Source organism: Echeneis naucrates, chromosome 17 (genome assembly GCF_900963305.1).
Source record: "Echeneis naucrates chromosome 17, fEcheNa1.1, whole genome shotgun sequence".
In the NCBI taxonomy this organism is placed as follows: Eukaryota; Metazoa; Chordata; class Actinopteri; order Carangiformes; family Echeneidae; genus Echeneis; species Echeneis naucrates.
In genome coordinates, this window is record NC_042527.1 from 12,585,310 (window position 1) to 12,610,574 (window position 25,265).

At 43.3% G+C, this 25,265-nt stretch overlaps 1 protein-coding gene across 1 annotated transcript in view; it reads right to left on the reverse strand.

The window, feature by feature from the left end:
- Window positions 1–25,265, reverse strand: part of znf521 (zinc finger protein 521) — an 88,972-nt gene that overhangs the window by 2,701 nt on the left and 61,006 nt on the right. The window contains 2 exon segments of the mRNA XM_029524804.1: window positions 9,678–9,793; window positions 16,067–16,198. Of these exon segments, the coding sequence (XP_029380664.1) occupies window positions 9,678–9,793; window positions 16,067–16,198 (248 nt within the window).

Consider the following 25,265-nt stretch of genomic DNA (forward strand, 5'->3'; position numbering starts at 1 on the left):
CCTGTAGGGGTTAGTGTGGCTCGCCTGGGCCCAGCTCTCCCTTTTTTAAAGAGGTGGCCCCGGACAGCTCCTCTGCCTTCCACTCTCCTCTCTTGCTGAAATAAAGCTCCTTTAAGTGAGTCTGGAAGGAGACTCCCCACGGGACACTCTCTCCCTCTCTCTCTCTCCCCCTCTCTCTCCCTCCCTCTTCTCACCTCATCTCCTCCTCCCACCTCACACTCCACCAACCCCCTACCCCCCGGTGAAGACATCCTTGGCGTTGCAGAGAAGGGACAAGAGCACGGCAACCTTATTAATGAATGCGGCCCATTACCCGTCAGCCTGGCTCCTTGGCGACTCCCAGAAGCCCCTGCAGTACGTGACTTCAAATGGCAGGATATTGACACGGGGAGAGCAAAGCGGTTAGGACTGAAAGTGTGCGCCCGTGTGTGTTTGTGTGTCGGTGTGTATGTGGAAGAGAGAGAAACAGAGAGAGAAAATTTGTGCTCAACTGAGTGTGCATGCCTTTGTGTGAGTGTGCTAGTACGTGTAGGTGTGTGTGTGTGTGTCTGTGGACCCCAAAGGAACGTAGCTCCTTGGATATAATGTAGGGCTCGTAACAGCTATTAGAGGGGAAAATAACCCCTCTGGGGAATGCCCCCCCCCTCTGCATGTCCCAGCTCTGTCTGACACACACTGCATTCTACCTTTTCCTTAAACATGCCAGGAGTTTTCTCACTGAAGGCTTTCTCAAGGACGGTGTTAAACGACTTCAGTGGCTGTGGCAGCCATGCAGACTAAAGGGAAATAGAGAAAAAGAGGGGGAAAAAATGTTAAAAGAAAATGAAACTGATACCTTTATCTCTGTGGATACTGAACTCCACAGAGTGGTTATAAACTGTTCTGTGTATGAGTACAGAGGATGGAAGGGAGGGAGAAGGGAGGGAGGGTGCAAATGCACTTTCCAATCTTCATCCTTCTCAAGTTCTTCAAGCAGGTCTGCACCAGCACTGGATAAATTAAATAACTATAATGTGCAATCACAAATCTCCAATTAAATGTGAAACACAAAAATTCACACTTAACGCACAAAATTTTCCTAAATGTCCAGTGCTGCATCACAGAGGATGTCATTAATGGTGTCACACCAGAATCACTGTAATTTAGGATTAGATGCCCTCCATTAAGACTTTTAGCTCTCATCCTAACCCCTCCTTCAACACTGTCCTATTCCCCCTGAAACTCTGCCATTCCCCTTATCATCCATTTCCTTCCCTTCTATCCAACCCTTAATCTCTTCCTCGATCCTTTCAACCACCTGCTGGCCACACAGGCCTGCTGCAGGGCCCAGTTAGCAGCAGTATTCAGGTAAACCATAGCAGTCAATTCTCCACTAAATTAAATTTCGCTCTGATCAATAATGTGCACCCGCTTCTCCCTTATGAAGACTGGCTGCATTGGCTTGGAGCTAGCCTCTTCTCTTCTCCTGTTCTCTCACCGGCTCTGTGCCACCATTAAACCACCACTTTCATCTGATTACATCACCCTACTGCAACGCCCTCAGGGGTAGTGGAAGAGGGGGGAGAACACCCGGCAGGGGTCTTGTGTACCCATGCAAACAGGTGCAATATGTCTTAGGAATTTAATGTTGCTGCAGATGGGGAGATAGATAGAAAAAAATGGGCAACAATTGGGGAAGCGCAGAGAGTAGGAAAGCGCAAGCAGGCTGGGGAGTTGATTTATTAACTAATCATTCTTTATGTTGTTCCCCATTGCTCTGGTCTCCATCGATAGCACCCGGTCTCCAGTGAGGCAACAGAGGTGCATCTCTTACATCAGCTCTACAGACAAAGACTGGTGTACTAGCAGACTAACTCACTCTTTCATCTGATCTGGCTGCATTAAAGACAATCTTCACATTGTCCAACATCACAGAGAGAAGATGTAAAGCTTAGTCGCAACGCTAACAATGTTTGATTAGTGTGATGTTAATACCTGCAGTGCGTATGCTAAGTACATTGTGTCTGCTCCTCTCTGCACCTGGTGTTATCCACTATGTAACATTAAACCCAGGCTTTATTGAGTGGTTACCGAGCTGAGTGAGCAATAACAGCTTTTTAAGCCATGGTCTTTTCAAGGCTTCTTAAAGAAACAGAACATTGTGCTTTTTAAACAAGTACAGAGCTGACCATTCTGTTGCAATATGTAACCCCCAAGTTCCATGTGCTGTATCTGAACTATTATCTACTACAGATGATGTATATCGCATAAAAATGTGCAAAATTTGTATGCACTAACACTTAAAGCTGTAGTAAAATGATAAATTAATGGTGGTTAGAGTGTGTGCCATATAAAGGCAGTCTCCCGGGTTTGGATCGGCTGCACGTCACGTCACGCCTCCCTCTCTCTCCCTCTGCTTCCTCTCTGCCAAATACTACAAAAAAAATAAAGAGATAAAAAGCCCCCAAATTATAATAATAATAAAAAAGGACAAATTAATGCATGTATATTTATCAAGTTACCACTGGAGTGCTGTAATTACATGCTGCGATGACAAAGGTCTTTTTATGTTGGATTTTTAATCTAAGTCTATGGTAAAGAAAAAAAAAGCACACTAAAATGTAAAATAAATCATGTTCATAGTAAATTATCAATTGGAGTAGTCCCTATAAATACTGTCTTTACCCTGAAACGTAACTAATGTGTTCAACAACAACGTAAATAACAAGAGAGAAAGAACTGCAACTGTAAAACTGCATAATTTTATGATTTTAAAAACACAGATCTGAAATAAAACTGTCTTAAACTGATAACAAAATGTCACTATAGCATATAAAATAGCAATAATACTGTAAATGTTCCAGTTAGGGACAGTTTGTGATATTCACTGGGAAAAAAAAAAGGAAAACTAAGAAAGAAATGTCAAATGTAATAGTTATGTCTGTTGACACACCAGTCTGTAACACATGAGTGAGTAATGTGAGTGTTACTTACAGTAAAAAAATTACTCATTAGTGAAGCAATTTAATTAGAAGAGTTAAGCACATTCATTTTAACCCCTGCAGCTAAAAGTGCCTTATTCAGTTTATCTATAATCAAAATTTGAGAGAACAGTTAAAATTAGTAAACATCCCCCTTTAAGCTCTGATTAAAGGTCTTATCAGTCAGACCCGAGTTTCCCTCTCATCCCGCATGGCTGACATACCGTAAGTCTGCATGGCTGCATCTGGAGCATGGGGAGCGTGCACAAAACCACTGAGACCTGTGCATACCCGTAGTCATCACTCAGGATTTTAATTAACGCATCAGAGAAGCTCACCTAATGATACTAAAACAAAGAACCTGTGATCTTTTCAAACTGCGGGGTGACTATGAGTCACGAAATCTCTCGGTTATTAAAGCTCATCTGTGTTTGTGTAATGACTGAAAGATGAGCAGTGGACTTCAATCTGCACCGGCCTCGTTTCAACTCGGGCTGTTTTGTGAAATTTCCACCAACATGTGTTAAGTGTTTTCTTATGGTTCAAAACTGCTGCAGAGAAAGACAAGAACGCTACATTCTGCCTTGATTTTTAATGGTGTGTTGAACTCAGTCCAGTATTGACTCAATCCTCCCTTTGTGCATTCCCTACTGTTGACCAGTCCACTGAGGGAGTAATCCTTTCCTGCTTTGACCTCAGGCCAGGCTTACTGCTGGCTAGTTTAGCCAATGAAGAACACAATCAAATAAATAAATAATACAGCAGTTGGCATTCTCCACAGTCATCACTTACCGGGCCGTGGGGAGGGTTGACCCCAAACACTGTTATGCCACAACTGGCCTTGTCTCCTTGGTAACAGACTGTCTCGTTTGGAGTGAGGTGCCCACGGAGCCATGGTCATACAGCAACATCACTAGGCACTGGTGGACTTGATGACGGCAATGGATTTAAACGTCTACAGTGCGTGTCCACTCATTCACACGAAACGCTTGTAAAAAATATGTAATAAATCCATAATGTTTGAAATGCTTTGATTAGATGTCTAACCACCCTGTCCAAGTACTTCTGAGGAGTAACCGGAGATGATGGACCACCCTTTTTGCGGGTTAGTGTTTTGTAGCGCCAAATGATACTCATTACCTTGTCTAAGTAGACAAGTGAATGGTACTAGAAACACACTATGCAGTGATCCCGCTGTTTGACTGAGGTAGCAAAACAACTGCACAACTGCTGTGTTATTATGGGGCCTCATTAAGTGAGGAGAGAGTGGGAGATGGTTGGGGGGGGGGGCAGGAAAGCAATAGAGAGAGGGCCAACGAGAGGGAGAAGAAAGAAAGGAAGAAAAAAAAAAAAACACAAGAGAGCGATACAAACTGTATTCTGAGGTGATAGCAACACACAGATGCCTTTCCAGCCAAAATGAAGACTATGACTAAAGAACCCAATTAAGGGCTTTCTTTGGGGAGCCATCTTGGGAGGGGGATGGGTCTTCCTGGGACATGAGCCCTGGGCTACATCCTCTAATTAGACAGAGTGAGGGGGGAGGATCTCTGCCTGTCACTGGGAGGGAGATGGGGTCCATGGGGTTCCACATGTCAGTCCCAGAAACAAAACACAATTACTCTCACATTTAACCACTTCAGTCAGGGACAGACTTTGACTAGGGATGCTACAGAGCATCCGACTCCCCTCCTCCCCTCCCTTTCGTGTGCCACTTCACGAATGCAGATATTTTTGAAGACTAAATTTTCTCCTGCATCTCCACGAGTCTATGAGGAAACCTGCGCTGATCTGCATGCTCATGTTTTTCCACCGAAATGGAGGAGCGATTCAGAAAATTAGCTTTTAATTGTCAGACAATTGGTGTCATTCAAAAAGCTTTTCCAAAACTGAAGAGTTAAATTACTTTGCTGTTGTGATGTGTGAATATGAAATTCGAGAGGGAATAATTGTTCTAATGTTGTTTATTCTGGCCTCTGCAGCATTTTGTTAACATCAACAGGATGAGAGACACTTGAAAATCAAAACACTACAGGCAGTAAATTATACCTGTAGTGAATTTCCATAGAAAGGCTTTAAATGGCATTTATCAAAGTTGTTTAAAAAGTCAACTTAGAAAAGTAAAGGAGACATGTTTGAGGCAGCGATCCAGTGATGGATTCTAGCACTGTACACCAAACATCTCCTCTTTGTTTGGATTTAACTTTCCCCAGTGGTGAAACAGAGGAAAACGAAAAAAACAAAACAAAAACCCCAGCTCAAAGGCTTCTGGGAGTTTTTGTCATGTCTCCCTCCAGACAATGTGTTTGCATGCCCATATCAGACCCTGGGAGAGACAGAAACAAAGACAAATACGTACAGCACGCACACAGATGTATACACAAAAAAACACATTTTCACACACATGCACACTGAGAGAGAGACTATCCTCTTAGGATCATTAGGTCTGTCATGCTGTCTAATTCTGATCCACCTACAAAACTGGAACACTACTATTGTGATACATCACTAGTCATCTAAGGGTGTTTATGTCCCCATTTACAGTGTGAAGCTGTGTGTGTACAGTGTTGCACATGATTATAAATAAGCTTAAATATTAATGATGTTGCCTCACAAGCAGCTGTTTTTTTTTTTCTCTAATTCACTGTTCTTTTATTTTGTAGTGCAACTTTTTGAAATGGTGACAGAAATGTGAGCACCTGGGGTGATGAAGAAAAAAACAAGTTGTCATATAAAAAGGAAATAAATATATATACAACTTTCAAAAGCATGAAGAGCTGTCATACTTGGCAGATCAAGATATTCTGAAGAAATGGGGTGTTTGAGAGCCACTTAGGGACAAACACATGAAGCTTTGCTTTTGTATGACACTTTTGGGACACAGGGCAGTTGGGGTGCTTTTGGGGGCATATTTTAAAAATCATAAATAAGAAAAAAAGAAAAAGAACCAGAAAACCCCCAAAACAAAACAACTAAACAAACCCAGCCCCCAAACAAAAACAAAAACAGAAAGAAAAACTTCTTATATAGTAATATAGTTTATATTGAAGATATAGAATAGGCTAAACTTTGGCCATTCCATACATTATAAAAAAATTCTAAAAACATTTTTTTCATTATTCTTATTTCTATGGATATTTTAACCCATTTCACCCAGTTGTTTCCTCTGTAACTCTCTCTCTCGTACCCCCCCCGCCTCTCAGACTGTCCATTTCTTGCTATCTTCCGTCTTGGACAGACATTATGACATGCGTAGCTGTTTACACTGACCTGGTGACCGTGAAGCCTATAAATATGCTTAATTAAAACAGTGGAATTGGTCACAGCTTGGCAATAATGGCTATCACACAGGGAGAGGAGAATCTCATTTGTGTGGGGAAGTAGAACATGATGCAGATGTGCTCTTGTCACTTTCAGCACTCATTAAGGCCAGGGAGCTTTGGATTGTCTTTGAAGGAATCCTTTTAAAAGACACTCCAATTAAGGTACGTGTCCTGCGGGCGTCTGAGGAGAGGGAGAAGTCATACAGTACCCTGGTCCTTCCACTCCTCTGCCGATCGCGGCACAACTTAACACATGACTTACAATCTCATGTCACTTCCAAAGAATGATAATGAAATTGGAGGATGGAGGGAATAAAAGACAGCCCAGCTTAAAAGGAACAAGGGAATCTTGCACAGAAAATGTCATCTTCACTGTTGTGTAACTTCAATCTCATTGTCTTGTCTTTGGAGGAATTGGGATCATTGGGAGAGAAGGCTCCGATTGCAGCTCTCCACCACAACGTATTACTAGAGGAGTGTATCCTCACAAATGAACTGTGCTCAGAGAAATGTTAGATTTAAGCTGTGGCTAATACTGTGCATCCATCAGTTAATGAATCTGGTTAATTAATCCAGCCTAGCAGCATTGTCAGTGTCTCAGTGCCTCCTGTATCTGAAGCCAATTCAAATGAAGAAGGAAGTTTACTGTATTATCGAGTTTCGCATTGTGATGTGGCCTTTAGAACCAAGGGACTTTTTTCTCGTAAGGGGACAGCTGCTTTTCAAATGAGACAACAGTGTGTTTCATTTAGGTGTTCGTGTGTAGCGAAGCTTTGCCTTGTAGTTGCTCAAGGGGTGGGCAGCAGTTGAGGGTCATAGAGAGCACTGCAGAGCCAGCCTACTTGCCCTCCCCATCAGCACCTCATGAAATATCTAGACTTTGCTCCATATTTTAATGGGGTGAGGGAGAAGGACTCACAGGGTGGAGGCTGCGAGCGTGTGTGTGTGTGTATGAGTCCTCTGGAGAGTGTTGAGGGGAATGGTGGTCTATGCATCTCAGTGCTTATTTTTTTGTCTGTGAAAGAAAGAGGAAAGAGAGAAATGCGGGGAGAGAGGGCAAGAGCAAGAGAGATTATTCTCCTTTGGAATCTGGATTCTGGGGCACACAGGCCCAGGAGTCAGTCAATCTGGCTGGTCTGAAGGGGGCGGCTGGGCGGGGGGTCCTAGGAGGGCTGATTAGATGGATGCTCTCCCATCATCCATCTCGACAGGCTGGCAAAAATTGGCTAGCCCCTCGCAGGGTAGAGTTCACGGGGGGAGGCAGTGGGGGAGGATGTGGAGTGGTGCACTGGATACCTGTCACAGCCTTTGGTCTGTTTCAGGATCTCAGCAGCAAATTAATAAAATATCGTTCCTGCTTCCCTTTACCTGCCGTGGCAGCTCTCCCTTTCACCGCTCCTTCTCCCAGCTTGCACTGGCCCTTTGACCCCTCCGAATACTGTGAGAGATGAGGAGCCCAGGCAGCCTGCGAGTGGGCCAGAGTGTCAGGGAGAAATAGGGAGAAACTCCAAACTCAAGACCGATCAACGAGAGAGAGCTTCCACTTCTCTCGCTGCTGGAAGACAGCACCACTTCTGACAGACTGACAAACAGCTGCCCCGTGTCAGTGAGACATTTTGAAGTGTGATGCATGGGAAATGGCAACCACAAACAAACAACAACTAAAAACAAGACTCCAACTTGCACTGTTTGTCAAAGTCTTTAACTATAGATTGAGGAAAAGGCAAATCTAACATTGCAAAGTTCAAGACTTGTATCCTAAAATAAAGTTGAACCTATGAAAAAAAAAAAAAAAAAAAAAAAACAAACCCAAAAAACCTAAAACCTAAAATAACTTTGACTTGGTAACATTATAAATAAGCCCTGACATATTTGATTTTTCTGTGAATGTGACAAGAAACTGTATATGTACTCGTATGCTATATGTACTATTAAGGACTAGGAGAAAGTTTGAGCATGCATTCACATGGGACTGCCTTTGCAGCACAGCGCAGGTTGAGCATAATGATCGTCTTATCCCCCAAGCTCGCTCCTGCTCTCCTTTCATAACCCCCTGTTTCACAACAAAGTGGCATAGGTCTTTCATGTTCTGCTCTTGTCTCTTCACACAGATTGTAAAACAATATAATCATGCATGAAACAACACCTGCGGGAGGTGGAGATCGCTTCATTCCAAAAATTGTCAAACAGAAAAAGTATGAAAACATCCCCAGGTTATTTGAGATTGTTTACAGGTACCTGCAACAACCTTTGCTATATGGAGAACACTCGTACCAATGAGGTATGAAAATGTGATAAATAGGAGGCCTTGGCATGAATGAAAAGACTCCACGTCGGCAGTCTGGTGGAGCGCGAGGCTTGTTAAATAACCTTCTCTGTGTTGGAGTTGCATGTTAGTGGATCAGGACGTGTTTTATTCATGGTTGCGGTGCTCAAATGACCAGCAGATAATGATCACATTCACCTTCCTCCTGGCAGACACACGCCTCTGTGTTTACAACCTGAATCTCAATATGAAAATCGTTGCCGATCAATAAGCAGCCGAGCCCTGGGTACTTCCCCTGGCTACGTGCTAATACATAGTGCTGCTAATCCAAGTTTTAGATAGCTGTACTTGGAAGATGCGGTCAGGAGCTATTAGTTTCTCCCTGTGCTTTAGGCAAATTAAGAATAATTTCAGTGATTGGATTGAACACGATGGTTACAGACTACTCATATTTTAATGATGTACTTTCAAAAGGTAATAGAAAAAGATCGGGATATGAGAAGTGTGCCATGTGTACGGCAAAGAATCCCCCAAACAAAACAGAGCTGCTTGAAAACACCACCACAGTGAAATAATATAATAAGGTCTCTTTCATTTTTTCAGGTTCTCCAAGGACCGCAGAAAAAGATTGCTAGAAAATGGATTATCTCTCTAACATTGCGAGTTCATAAGTCCAACTACTAACTTTGTTGAAGGGCAGATATGGTCTCCCAGAGGACAAAGCTCATATTTAGCCATGAGGCCTCCTCTGTGATTAGGAGGGGAGATGCAGGCATATTGACTCAACCGTGTTTTTGTCTCTCCACTGTATGTAATTACAGCTTCAAAAACGAACATTCCACTAATCCTCTAATTCCAGATATTTTAGTGCTCTGCTGGTCTAATAAGCAAATCAAATCATATCTGCACATCACAAATGAGTTTTGGAAACGGTCTGAAATAATTCCTTCTGAGTCTCTCACAATGCAGCTGGGATAGGAGGGGATAGCTAGAGTGAATGGTGAGTGGTGTTTAGTGTTTGTTAAACTGTCATGTGTGATTAGCGGTCACAGTTTCTGCTGGTACCTCCCCCTCCCACCTTACCCTTGTTTGATTTTTTTTTTGGTCCCCTTCTCCCCTGAGGCTCACCTGTAACTCTGTCTGGAAGAAGAACTTTTGTGGGCACTGTGAGCAGTCGTAGATCTTATCCTCCTGGCCGTGGGCTGAGAAGATGTGCTGCTGCAGCTTATTGGCCTGGACGAACACTGATCACATGGAGACACAGGGAAGGAGAAGAAATTTATAAATGATTGTACAATTTCACAGCCTTTCCAAGTGTTGTGTTTCCAAAAAAGAAAAAAAAAAAAAGTCTCTCTAAGATGCCTCGGCTCGTTTCTTCTTATTGTTGAAGCTGGTAAATTAGAGTTGGGCCTTGTTGTCTGCATTAAGGGAACAAAAGCAACTCGAAATTGCATTTGCCTAAATAAAAATTGAAGAAAGGATTTGTCAAAGGGCAAGGACAATTACTTCATTACAAAACCATAAACGCACTATCAACAATAGAAAAAAAACATTGTTATGAAATATATAATTGAAAAAAATTTGAATAATATAGATGTTAACAGTGAAACTAGAGTGGTCATATTCATGGCTCTAGAGCTAGCGAATGCATAATGTTTTGGGAATAATGATGCTCTTTTTTTAGCTCTACTATGGGGACAACAAGCCAGAAAATAAACAACCACAAAAATTTGGCATGGCTTCAAGTGCAAAACATGGCCTCCATTAGTCTACATCGCTAATTATATTGACAATATAAATATTCATGGTGTTGCACTACTTATTCATGCAGACCCAGACTGCATTCAACATCATATAAACACACAACTCACTGGCACTTAAAACATATACCATACATTTATGCTTTAATTAAGCAATAGTCCACGCTTGAAAGCTAAGGGGGTGCAATTGTATGCATCTTGAGTGCATGTGTCTTGCATGCGGGGGTGTCTGTGTGTGCGTGTCTTTGCACTCTCCAAGGAGCACTTCAAACATGCCGTTTGTTATCCCAGACCCTTGTGCTTTAAGGATGGCGGTCTAATCTCAAAGGTCTGGATGCTCTGGAAAAGTTAGCATGTGGGGGTTTCATTTGAATTTCTTACAGCTCAAAATAACTTTTCTTCTAATGCGGGCACCATGGGGCCAAAAGGAGAGGGTGGGGGTGCTGGGTGGGGTGGAATGCAAGGCCACAAAAGGTGAGGTGTCTGCTGAAGATGGCTTTGGGGTCGCAGCAGCCCCGTGGCGGGGCTCTGCAACATTAACGTGTCCCAATTTAGGCTCACCTGGGAGAGTGGTTATTAATTATTGAGTTGCGTACACTTGAGACGCACTCGGCTTCATTGAATGTCACACTCCTGACCTGGGAAATAAAAGTTTAGATCCAAAGTAGGCACACTGTGGTGATGCTTTCAGACTGCTAATGCCTGGGTGGCAGCTGTCTCTGGAACATGGCAGCCTGTTAACCAGAAATGAACAAACCTCCTCTAATGAACAAACAACAACTCCATGGTCCATTTCTGAAACTAATGACCGCGGCATTATGAAGACAAACATAATTGCAGAGAGATGGCTGATTTTGCAGTCTGTTACAAAACATTTGAGCTCAAGGTTAAGGCCTTGGCTATCATGTACATTTGTTATGCTCCAAAAATGGTGACAATTTTCCTTGTGGGGAATACATGCTCTGAAAGAAAAAATATTACAGCGATAAACAATAGCTTGTTTCTTAAGCTGTGTTTTATCTGCATATACTGTACAGAAGCAGGTCAGAACAGCTGCAGGAAGCCTTCATTATGTCTTTGGCTAGAGGAGAAAAAAGTCAATACAGCAAAAATAAAAATGGATTTGAGACTTGGGGGGCCTTCAAATACTGTACAATAGGGCTAAACACAACTGAGATGTCACATTAGCTGTTTCTCACTGTGTACATGTGTATGTGGTCCAGTTCCAGCAAGAGACACATTTAATCAGCAGTGCATTTATCAAATTATATTCACAGCCAGACTGCAAGTGCATCTTCAAGTCTCCTATATGACAAATAAATTCCGGCTTGACTAAGGCAAAGGGCTCCATAACTTTTATTTGTTCATTTGCACAATTACATTTTGACACCTTTAAAGATTATTACAAAATTCAGCATTGATAAGCTGTGGTAATTTTTCAATTATTGATGAATGTTGACATGCTTTTCTTTGTCTTCATCATGGTTCTTTAAATCAGCATGCAACTTGTAATGGAGGGATAAGCTGAGTCGGGGCCATGGAGGGATATTGTATTGGCATTTGGCAGCATGAGTCACATATAAAAAATGCTGTTGCAATGCCCATTTAGAGGAGGAAGAGAGACATGTCCTCCTAGAGGGTTAAAATGAGGACATAGAGAAATGGGGAAGAAATAATCCAAAACCACATCCAAACAGGATCAGTGGCTGGCCATTGTTTCTCTCCCTGCTGAGAATGAGAGAGTGTGTGTGTGTGTGTGAGAGAGAGAGAGGTGGGGGGGGGGGGGGGGGGGGGGGGGGCTGGGGAGAAAGAGAAAGAGCGAGAGAGAGAGGGAGAGGGAAATGGAAAGAGAAAGAAAGAGAGAGAACTTTGTGGACTTTGTTGGCTGTGGAGCCAGAGCGGAGCTGTAACAGAGCGCTGAGCTGGGTTGAGCGTCAGGGGTGTCAGGGCTGAGGGGGCTGAGGGGCCAAGGTCTCCTCGCTGTGGGGGATATTAAGCCCTCTGATTAGATCTCAGGGGCCGCCCATGGCAGACGTCTCCTTTACTACAGGCCCCAGCTCATCTTTATTTTGGCAAGGTGGTGCTCTCTGCAGGCTGCACTGCACCAATACTAAGCTGTTTGTGCAGGGAGGGAAAAAAAGTTTATCCTTTTTTCCCCCTTTCTCCTTTTCATTTATTTATTCGTCTAGCCTACATGTGTTCGTTTCTGCTTAATCTAAGAGTTCACAATTCAGAGGCTGATCCAAGGTTTATGAGGCAACACAAACAACTTGACTGAGCAAGTTGATCTGGTGATATCAGATGAGAACTACTAATTTTTCATTTAACGCTAAGCCTCTGTCAGGTTTTTGGACGCTGCCATAATTCTAACATCACACACGAACAGAATGTGGGCAGCGACTAAACAAAAAACTAATTAAACTACTGTATTTGTCAGACTCTTGCAGATTTGAGAGCAGTACATCCCATAGTTTTTCAAGTTTGAGCTTCATACTGTGACATAAGTAAAAAAAGAAGTGTATAGATGTGCACACACACACACACACACACAAACACGTACGACTTTCATCATGCACACTTTCTTCTGTTTTGTTTGTCTTAAGCACATATTCCCAATCACAATTTCCACACCAGCCCTCACTACTGCTCCTAAGGGTGCAGGCAGACACTTCTAGCTGCAGGCTCCCCCACTTCTGAAACCTGTCAAATCTGTCCTGAGAGAGTCAGCCTCTCTCTCATCATCCAGGGGCTTATGGACCTCTCTCCATTTACCCTCCCTCCCCTACACAGTTCTCTTTTCCTCCTCCTCTTCCCCACTTTCATCTCACATCCAAACTTGCCAGTTGCAACCGTCTCAGCTTCCTCCAAGTTTTGTCTCCTTTTCTCCTCTATTTTGTCTCCCCTCATCTTGTGTCTGCGACTTACACCCCCCCATTCTTCCTACCTCCAACTGAGCTTTAGGTCATGGGTGGGCAGATCAGACTAAAACACAATAATGATCTTTTAAACAAAGAGTAACCTTATAAATCAAGTGAGCTCGATGACCCGACCATGATCACCGCTGCTCGCCCACTTTGATCAAAGTTTTGCTTTTATGCTCAAACTCATTATGTGCTTTTACTTGCAAGTAACGGTTCATCATCCACATTGACTAAACAAAACTGGCTACAACAAAATGGGAATTGAGACCGTCATGGAAAATTAAGACATCCTCATGTAAGCAACGACCCCATTGGCTGTCTATGCAATCGGCTTATAATGGCCCGTAGTTATGTTGTACTGAAAGGCATCCTCTAATGGTGGAGTAATTATGATAGGTGCAAAAGAGGACAGCATGCACAGGATGACTCAGCTAGGCTGGTGGATGTGTTGATAAAACACAAGAACTTTCTACAGGAGATCTCAGTTGGTTTGCTTTGAGCCATAAGTTATTATTGTAATAGTTATTATTATTATTATTATTATTATTATTGTTGTTGTTGTTCTTAACTGCACATTTATTATTGTAACAAAGGCCCTCTAATCTTCAGGACGTTGTGTGAATCTGTTCTGACTGTTCCACAACTTAAACCACAAGTTAATTATTGTTGTTGTTGTATTGTAGTATGTAATTGATCTGGTTTGCCAGCTGTTGTACTCTCCTGTGGGACGTATCAGAAGGTACTGAGAAGAGACATATGTGGTCTTTTAGGTTGGGGGGAAAGTAAGCTCTGGAAAAAAACTTATTCCGCAATGGAAAGTTCCAAAGTATATTTACAGAAGGACTGTACTTTACAGCATCAGAGTCCTTGTGCTTCACATGAATATTTTACACTGCCCTATCCTTTTGTTCCACTGCTTTTCAGGGAGAAATGTCATAATTTCAACGTTAAAATTCATTTTGCATAATAACATATTACATGGCTATAACATAAAACTGTAGTGGATTAAACCTAATATTCAAGTAACAAACACTACATATAGGTTTGGGGGATTATGGGAAATAATGTGTTTTTGGTTATGATAATAGAATGATCACCTCCTCAATCATAGCTGACTTCTCTAATTTGTAACAGAGATGACTTTCTTGCTCTGACCCTTACCAAGTGCTGTGTTTCCTAACATTTGTTGTGGATATCGTAGGAATACAAATGAAAGACAAAGAATTTTTTCCAAAACATTCATTTTTCATATTCTGAAGCTTGTCAGGTAAGTTAAAGATGCTTTCATTATTAAGTTGATTAAAACTATATATTCAACATTTGCTGTTGCAAGCATATCAATATAATTTCTAGGAAATGCTGTGTAAAAATTCAAATGAAGAGGTAGGTATAATGTCAACTGTTGTTGCATACAGTTATTTGTTTATGTTATGGTGTTAAACTAGAGTCTTTTCTCTAATTTATGCCAGGCCCAGCTTGAAGAAATATATTCAAGGACAGCTGTCAGGCAATCTCTCATTTCCCCGTTTTCCACTGAATGCTCTGACTTCAGTCTGCCTGTCCCCTACATCCCCAACAGAGGGAGGCCTTTCAGTCCATCCTAGCCTGCTTCCCCTGCTACCACAGGCCTTCGCCCATCTGTCTGTCTGCTCTGCGACCACTGTCCTGAGGGTGTACTCTGTCTCTCCCTCCTCCCCTCTCCCTCCCAGCATCCCTCTCTCTCATGTGCTGTGATCGATATGGACGCGGAGGGAGAGGGGGGACCTGTCTGTCAAAGCCGGCGGTGGAAAATGAAGGCTCAGATGAAGGAGGCATGCTCTGTATATTAAATGCCCAGACCCCTGTGAGGGGTGGAGGTGGGATGGGGGCTGGTGTTGGGGAGGGGATATATCAATTGGCTTCTGCTAAAAAAGAGATAAGGCCGAAACAGCAATGAGAGAAGCAGAGGGAGGGAGTGGAGAGAAAGAGAGATGATGAAGATGAATTCAGTACTCACCAGTGAGATAGATGAGGATCAAAATGCAAAATATGAGATAATGACGTTAATTGATATAACAAGGGAAGTAGAGACAAATTAGTTTTTCTTTTGGGAGGGGGTGCTGGGAGAACGAGGGATATGGGAGATGAGGCGGGGCGGGGCTGGGGGAAGGGGCCAGGAAGCGCAAGCAAGGGAAATGAGCTGAGGACCCAAAAAGTGCAAGGAAGAGTAAAGAGCTGAGAAGGGAGAAAGAGTGAAGAGCTGAAGTTAACGACTTTGCAGATTTCATTATAGAGATAGTTAACCCTGTTGACACTGAAGGAGGGCACTATCCTCTCAGGAGGAGTCCGGTCCTTCCACCTCCACGCACAGAGACAGATGAGATCATTACAGCTATCAGCACCACTGCCATCCACAATTAGCACATCTCCTTTTCTTTCCCCACTCCACCATCCCCCTATCTCCCCTCTGCTCACACTGTCTTCCCCCCTGCTCTCTCCCCCCTCTCACCTCATGACACTTCTTTGGCCTTGATTTGGAGGCAATTTGACTAAATAAAAAGCCACATGCAGCAAACTACTCCCAGCTTTAGCCGACCTGCTTGCTTGACATTTACCAACTCATTTAGAAACCATTTGCTTTTTAACAGTTGAAAGAAAAGATACTTTGAATGCAAAGCTTTGCATAGCGGGAATGTGAATGTCTCAGGAAAGTTAACATATACCCAAAAACTAACTTTGCCTTTCCACATTTTTTCTATCACTACAATAGTTTGCAAATCCACGACCCACAGTCTCTCTCTCTCTCTCTCTCTCTCACACACACACACTTGTCTGTACTTATATGCACAATGCATACCTGTGAAGCAGACAGGACACTTGAAGGTTCCTCCCATGCCCTCAAAGCTGTGCTCGATCAGGTGGCATTGAAGCTTTGCTGGTGAGTCGAATGACTGACTACAGAGCTTGCATTCATGATTCAATCCTTCCTCTGCAGAAAAGAAACACACACAAAAACACAGAAAATCATAAAGAGGAAAATAAGCAGCGTGTGATTATCACTTTTTCAGTTCCACACTTCACTTTTTTTTAGCTTTACTTACACAAATTTACACAAGTTTGTGGCAAAGACTCCTGCCTGCAATTTTCCTGACTTAGACAGGAAATGAAATGACGTGTGATCTGCTCCCATCAGAAATAAATTGGATGACCACCCGGGGGCCTAGTCGCTCAGATGAGGCCTTTCACTTTGAACGTGGTGAGTGTCATCTTTTTGATTAACTTACATGCAAAACAATTTATTTTTGCTATCATCAAATTAATACAGATTTGAAGGAAGTCTAAATTTGCTTCATTTAAAATTGGTTGCAGTTTTATTACTATTACTGTTAAGAGAAAAAAAAATCCAAATCATGTCATGAATAAACAGCTGCCAAAATATGCTCCTTTGCAACATTCTCACAAGTCAACATTTTTAATATGGTGATATGATTGTTATTTCAAGAGCAAGACAATCCCAGTTTATCTGCTTGGCATTAGAATTCCCCACACATCTATCTTGACATTAAACGACCTCATCCATGGTCAGAGTTAGCTTGAATAAATGTTGTTCAGACTGGGAACCCGCTCGTTCATTTGCAGCACAACGATCTGCTGACTCAGACTTCCAGAGAACTGCCCATTTCCTGTGCGTCAATAAACGGCCTATACGCTCTGCCATGGGGAAAGACTAGTGCTTGATCAAGCGCCTGCCAAACCCGACATTAGGGCTTGCTACTGCAAGGGTGGTGGGGCGTATGCACCGGGGACTCATCTAGAGTTTATCCCAGGTCTCTACAGTCCAGTACCAACCACATAGGCCCCAAGTACCAAAAAGCACAAATACACAATCCACCTAACCAGCTGTGCCCTGCTCCTGTCCAAGAGGAACCAAAGCAGAGGGTTTATCAAAGATGCTTTAGGCAAATCTGGCAAAAGAAACGCATTAGAAAACAGTGCTGATTTGTAATTCTTGTTTTCTAACTCACCAACAATTTGATTTTATATAAATGTATTTGTAATTAGCAGTATATGTCCACCAGATATTAAAGAAGCTTATTCTTTGTATTAAATTGCTGCATGATGAAATTACCAAGTATATGATTTATTTATTTTTTTGTTTATGATATGCATGACAGACCTTGTCATGTAATGAGAGGTATGAAATGCAGGTGGTGGAGTGCGTCACTTTCTACACATTTAGATTGAAACTGAGTAAAAGCAACAAGTGGAACCCAGTGACCTCTCATATTCTAGGAAAAGAAAGGAATGGAAAGATCTCCTGCAGTGCCAAAAGAAGCAGTGTGGGGGTACAAACACTGAACTTTTTACTGTAACATATCACCACATGTTCACCACAAGCTTTTCCCAATAACATAAGCATATGGTGCAGAATATTACATCAAGTGGTGTCTCCAGCATAAAAACAAACCGCAAGTTGTCAAACTCAGGGGCTGTATTCTCTCACAACCTGACTGGCAAATAGGCAAAAGCCACTCAAAACGGCTCTCACTACACATCTGAGTGTGAAAGGCTGGACAGTTTGTTCTGTTTGTGTGTTTGACAGGTGAAAAACTCCACAGCCTGCATGTGCATCTCAGTGTTGTAGGCATGAGCAAAAGAGGGGCAAGAGTGTAGCATGAATGCATCCACAAAGCCGTGCAAAAGGATCACTGGCCCCTTTGATCACCATTCTGTTTGTTTATCCATGTGAGAGTGTACACTAAGGTCAAGCTTGCTGCAGGGTTCACAGAGCTGTTCCTCTGCCATATGTGCAGCCCTCATTTGACCCCAGTGCACAACGCTGTCCCTTTAGAGACCTGGCCTGCTTTATTATGCAGATTGCTCTGCACCTGCCTGACTGACCTCGTGTATGTGCATGTGTGTGTTTATGTCTGTGAGCAGGTGTATCAAGGGAAAATGAAAAACGGGTGTATAGTATGCTATAAATTAGAAAAATAAGCTCAATGTTATTCTATATTAGCCTTAATGTCACTAAATCACTTTAATAGACGAAGACAACAATGTTTAAATATGCCTATTAAGACCTTTCCTAACCTGGTGTAGCTTTTTCCTCCAAGCCCACTCATTCTGACTGAAGATGCAAATCTTCAAAAATAAGTTTCAAGTTTAATTCTTTCAAATAAAGGCTCAGTGTTCTCCTAAAACAATTAGGCATTGTAGTTTTTGCCATGCAATATGCAAACTGTGTATTTTTTGTGTATGAATAAACATTTCGTGCACGATCAAGATGATACATGTGAAAAACTCAAAATAAGCTACAATGCCCGTATTTATCTTCACAAAAGGAGACGTCTTCCAGGTCAACAGCCTGGCATGTACCCAAATAGTGCATTTGTCTGTGGCACAGACAATGTTTGGTCTTCTAATCAGACTTATTGACCAAAAACTAAAACAGTTGACTTGGAATATAGATGAATATGCAGTATACATATGCAACAACATGCATCACGCTAAACTGAAAGAGTTTAGCGTGAGTTTGGAGTAAAATGTAAATAAAAATATAAACAGATGGAAAGAAAAATGAGTTTGAGAGAGGAATATAGGTTTTGACTCGGAGACTATTATGAGCAGTCTGTGCAGGGCTGGGTTTCTATTCAGCAGTATAACAGGGGTTGAATCAGGCTGGCAGCCTGTTTCTTAGCAAGAGCCAAGGGAGGAAGTCAGCTCACTCGCCCCTACAGCTGCCTCATTGGGCTGAGGTCACTTCCTGTCACTACCCCAGCCCTTCTCCAGGGCTGCCCAATCAGCATGGCCCTATGTGAGCCCCCACCCCTCTCTATGCACTGAGCAGACTCTGGATATAGTTACAGGGCCACAGGGGACTGTCAGCTCTCCTTTTCTCTATCCTCATCTCTCTCTCTCTTTCTCTCCCTCCTCCCACTCTCTGTTTCTGAGTCTCCCGAGTGTTCTCCGCTGCCACCACCCTGTCCCTCTGCACTCCTAAGAAAATCCTTTAGATGAGAACTGCTCCTGTGCCTGCTCCCTCTAAGCATCCCTGACACCAGCAAAGTAAGCCCATCTGCATATCCACAGGGCCTCGCGTTCCTGTGGCTCATGGTTTATGTATTTCACAGCTCCTTAAAACACAAACGCCTAATATCTCTCCCATGTGGAGGACAGGAGAGGGAGAAAGGAAAAACTACTCTCAGAAAGAACCGTCTTTATTTCTCCACGCTGTTTACTCCTTCATCCAGGCTGAAGTTCATGCGCTGTTGAAGGTTGTTTGGGACACAGGGGCTTGCAGGTTTGTCTTGCATAGTTTAGTGGACTCTTTATGTAACAACGACACAGCTGCAGCATATTGAATTCTGTCAGTTTATGGTGGGGGTAAAGGTGTCAGTCAGCTTGAGATGTCTTTCTTTGCTTGAGTGTGCAGAAGACTGAAACTAAAGTAACTCAAGACGGTCTAACTTCCTGATAATAGAGTGTAGTTAAGTATAACGCAGGGCATTGCTTAATTAAAAACATTCCCCCAGCTTATTCCATTCCAACACCGCCACCCCCCCCCCCACCCTCACCACCGCCACTGCCCCTTACTCTATTTAAACAATTCATCTGAGGAGTGGTTTGAATTGGAGGGGAATTCAGGATCACTTGTAGCATTTGGCTATGGAAGAGAAAAATCTGATACTTAGATTTATACTCCTCTCTGGGGCATAGTGAATGGTTCTCTGAAGCTCACTCCCATGCTGATTGTGTCGCCAAAGCAGCACACTCTAACAAATGATATTAAGGACATCAATCAAGGCTGTTCTTTGCTGAGAGTAATGACTAAACAAGCGGGAGAACAAATTGAGAATATTTAGCAGGCAGGAATGGGTTGTTGCGGAAAAGCCACAGACGAAGCAACCATAGTATTGAAAGCCAGTCTCGTCAAACTACCAGGTCAATGAAATACTGAATTGTTAAGCTGCTAAACCATGCTGTAAAATGAAAAAAAAAAAAAAAAAAAAAAAAAAAAAAAACTAGCTCCAAGTGATTCTCTTTATGATGAATTTCACCTTTAGCAAGAGTTGGCTTTCTGTTCTACCATCTGTCTCACACTATTCAGTCTGATGTTTTAGTTGTATGTTAATAAACCAAGAAGATTTGGTTTTCAGCAGCCTCACTGCTGTATATACAACCCACTACGGGATTGTGGATGGTAGCGGAGTAGACAGCTTCAGGCCTGTAAACAGTAGGTGGGTTTACTTCTCTCTTCTCTCCGCGGGAACTATCCATTAACAGATAATGGGGGGAAAATCAGAGTGATTAAGGCCCAGGGAATTATGGGTGAATACAAATTGACTCCACCTCCGTGCGGTGTGCTCTCTTGAGGTAGAAGCAGTGCTCATAAGGAACAAACCCATTTCAGAGATACTGCAAGGCCCATTAAAGGCTTGGAGAATGCAGAAGACGTGGCTGGTAAGGTGGTGGGTGGGAGCGCAAAGGGATGGACTCCCCCTGGAACAAAGCTGATTGGAGAACTGGTGCCTCGGGGGGGACATTACTAATATCTATCTCCTGCCTTCGCAGAATGAATCAAGTGCAAAATGTTGAAATTAAAGTACAAGATCTAATCATAGTACCTGTAAAATTCACCTCATTCTATCAAAGAGTTAACATATTACATGAACAGTGATTGAAATGTGTTAGACTCCTCGCCAATAAAATCAAAGAGATTGGGAAACTACCACAGCATGAAAGGATAAGCTTTACTCCTGTGTCCCTGTAGGGAAGTGGGCGTGTAAAAGACATACTGCGTTTGTAAGATAAGCTAAGCAAGGTACCGAAGCCCTCATGTCAGGGTCCCAGGTTCGGTGCATGCCTGATGCTGCTTTCTAGCCTCCACGGGGAGGAGGAGAGGTGAGGAGAGATTGTTGGCTGTGACATGTCAGTGGTGATGCCCTCGCTCAGGAAGGAGCAAAGGATTCTGGGGGAACACGTCTCTGGGAGAATGTCAGCTCTGATGCATGGCAGCTCATTGGAGGTGCTAATCAGAGCAGGGCTAGGCTCCTGCTAAGATCAGCCACTCTGTGCCTACATTAACTGCCTCACAGCTCCCCTGGCTGCTGGGCCAGAGGTAGAAACACCAAACTGTCAGGTTTTTGTGTCGAGATAAACATGCGTAACGCTTGAATGGATGTTACAAAAGGTTTAGTCGACTAGAACACCTTTTGGAGTTCACAAAACAATGGGGACAAAAACATAAGGACACTTCTCCTTCTCCTTAACATAAACCAACCGAACAGACATTTCCAGTTGAGCTATTTGCCAGGAGTCCCTGCGCATGTGTTCAGTGATATTGTGATGTTTTTTTTTCCTGTCTGAGTAGCAGAAAAAGCAGAATCTGAAGCTGGTAATGGAGCAAAGACATAGGAGAAAAATTAAACACTATTAATTACATATGTTGAACTACGTTTTACCAGAGGACTTGAGGACAGACATATAAATGATTCAGACTAAACGAGCGCATGAGCCCCTTACTGCATGGAGTCTTGTATTTATAAGGAACATCCCTTGCTTTGGGTTTATCTGTAATTACCTTACATTAGGCATGTACTTGGATGACTCATCTGTTTTATATCAATGTGTCAAAATGATGCATAATATCAGACAAGATTAAAAGGAAATATTAGAAAATGAGATGTTTCACATAAAAAATATGCATAAGAGGCCCAGCATTTTCAGATATTTAGTTTATGAAATTTAGCAGTACTACACAAATTCATACAGAATATTCTGTATGTAATTTTAGTTTTCATAGTACACTGAGTATACTAGTGACTGCTGAACAGAGAGTAGGTAGTAAAACGAAGCTGGTTTTTCAGGAGGATTTGATGCTATGGTTCACTTTGAAGGATAGTCTACCATTTTGTGTTTTGCCATTCCCACTCTACCTGCTATTCCTACAGCTGAGACCCACAATGGCTAAAACTCGGTCAAATGAACAGCGTGTAGGTCACAGAGGCAGAGGAAAGGAGAGAGAAAAAAAAAAAAAAAAGAGAACGGGGAAAAACACAACAACAAAGGCAAAAGCTGAATACTTGTTAACGAATGATGTGTAGGCGCTGCAGCTGCAGGCAGGTATGGAGGTCCATCGGGGACAAACAGTGCAGGCTGCTGAGATGGATTGCATGGGAGCGCAAGACCCCCTGCAGCCACACAAACACCATTCTGCACTGAAATGCTCTAATTTACTCTAACCATGCCTATTCTAAACTGCTGGGCTTTTTCTTGTTCGAAGGAAATAAAGGTCAAGTGACTACGCCCTGACTTTCGAAGAATCTTGTATTGGATGAAAGTTGCCACACAAAACTGAGATTAAAAAAAAAAGAAACCCCCAAAAAAGCAAAGAAACTGTATAATGGGCATAGAAAAACTTTTTGGCAAGCAAAGATGAGTGAAAAAATGAGCGTTGAATCTAAACGGAATCTTTTTCAGGTCTCAAAAGAGTGAGTGGCCTGGATGTAAAAAGTTAATTACGGGCACATGCCCGGCTTTTTTCACTGGCCTCGCTGTGGCATTGTCAGGCTGAGGTATGTGGTTCTGTGGAGTCTGTGGTTCACACAAAGGAGCAGGGATAGAGAGCGTTGCGGAGAGGCCCCTTGGCTGGGCTCGCGGCATGGAACACTGTACAATTAGCCAGCCCCTGCGTTCTGCCGGCTTATAATTATCAGTGCTTGCCTTAATTGACTCCCTTAGCCTGCTGCAGAGGGACCCCCCCCCCCCAACCCATACCCCCTTCCCCCTTGCTCGACGCAGGCCGCCGAGCGCCACGCCGGGCTCTCCAAAGTCATTTAGAAAAGCGCTCATATTTTCGACACAAAAAAGGGGGAACATTTGGTGAGAGAGAATTCATCATCAGGTGTCTAGAGGTTTTCCTTAATAGAAAAGCTGAGTCCCACTGAGTGCGCTCCATGTAGCGGCCAGCCACGCATGCTCAGGACCAGCAAGCCACCATTCGCAGCGGGCTACGAGACATTAGCATAATTTTATATAACACAGGCACCCGCACTGGAAATTTAATATATCTCAGCAAATACAAGACAGGCGTTTTGCATAATTTTTTCTCATTCTCCACCTAGCTGCTTCTCCCTTCTATCTGTGTCCTTACTCCACGTTTCACCACTGCCTTGTCTTCCTCTTGCCTCCCTCTCTCTTGCTCCCACTTTCCTTTGCCCCCCCACCCCCCCAACCCTCCTACACAACCACCCCTCTTTCCTCGCCCCATGGTGCTGCTCTCACTAGGAGAGGGGAAGTTCATTACCTCAGCTAAATCAGAATTAGTCCCTTCATTTTGACGGGGCGAACTTCATTAGAAAGGCCCTTCCTTAATCCAGCAGGGAGAACTGATGAATCTACATGGGGGCAATAATTTGCTTCACACAGCACATTCAGCCACTTCCACCACACACTTTCCACCTTCCTCTTCTCTGTCTATCTGGCTCTATGTATTCACAGTTACATTTTTAAAAGATCTACAGCTCAAAACCTGAGAAAGGAAAACACCTGCATATAATTAACTAATGGCAGCAGAGAGGGTGTAAAGAATGAGTTATGCTGTTTGGAATGTCCTGTCCTCCCAACAGGCTTCAGGGCCTCTGGAGCAGCCATAGCTGACTTGGCCAAAATTCAAACACAGGCTGAGTGAGCATGGACGATGAGGCTGGGTCTCTGGGTCTGAGGCAACTATTCAACATTATTTTACAATGCCAGGATTATGCTTTGGTGTTTCAGGGACAAAAAACTTCCCCATACTTGCAGTTGGATCAAGTAGACTTGACTGTTAGGAAAGCACTCTTTTCACTTTTACTTTTCTGAGACCTATAGAACACAGTTTTGCTGAGAGTCTCAGAAGAGACAGATCTTCAGCAGTTGTTCGGATTCTTAGAATAAACTAGGAAACAGAGAGATGTGAATCAGGACAGACAGCCATACCACATTGCCTGGTGTCAAACAGATGTGCAGCTTGGCAGCTAAGCTCCCCAGAAAACAGAGAGTCCACGGATTCCAGGGGGGTGTTGAGTCGTGCTTCTCTCCTACTCACCACTCCACTGTATCCCAACAGTCCATACTCCCCCACCCTCTGCCCCTGCAGTCTCCCTCGCTCATCATCTCCACACAGGGGTCCCCTGACTGGTAATCTTGTCCCTCGAATGTGAAATCTCCGACAGCGATGCCCCGCACTTTTACCCCCTACCTCTGCGGCTGATGGGTAAATTGGAATGGCGCACCCTGCTGGCGCTGAGAGCTCCAAACAGACAGCAGTACACACATGCTGAGGCACCCCACGCACGCTCCTGTCTAATATAGTGGACATGCACACTCTCTCCAAAACTGTAATACCCATGCACAGACACATGTCCACGCAAAGATGCACACAAAGGAAGAAGAGAACAAACACCCACAAAAGCTTCAGGTGATACGCAGCCTTGTAAGCAGACACACAAACTAATGCAAGGTAAGTGTTCCATGCATGATCTGTTCACCCTCATCTACATAAAGATTGGATCGATGACAAATAAACTGGTGCTAGGGACTATGTTCAAATTTAAATGTGCATCATCTGGAATGACACCTGCTTTCTCTGGCTGGATTATGTACAACGTAGGACGGAACGCAGCTCACAGAGAAAGCTGCAGAGCATAATAACCACCGCCTTTCATGCTATAAGCATCCAGTATAACACTAATAAATACGGATCAGAGCAGAAGCTATCTGTTTTTAGTTTTTATTTTTCAAATGTGGTCAGGCATCAGAGCAGGATTTCCCAGATGGCCAGTTTAGCTGTCCAAGGCTTCCACTCCATCGCTCTGTCTATTTTTCTCCTCAGTTGATGCTCTGAAGCATGCGTGAATGGTTGAGTCCACCCTGAAGTCGCAGGGACATCCTGAAATAGTCAATGGGACCTAAAGGGGCTAAAGATCACTGCAGAAGAAGCCACAGAGGCCTTCCTGTCAAAAGCAGTGCTTTCAGGGGGCCAGGGGTGAGGGGAAGCCAGAGGGAGAGAGCCA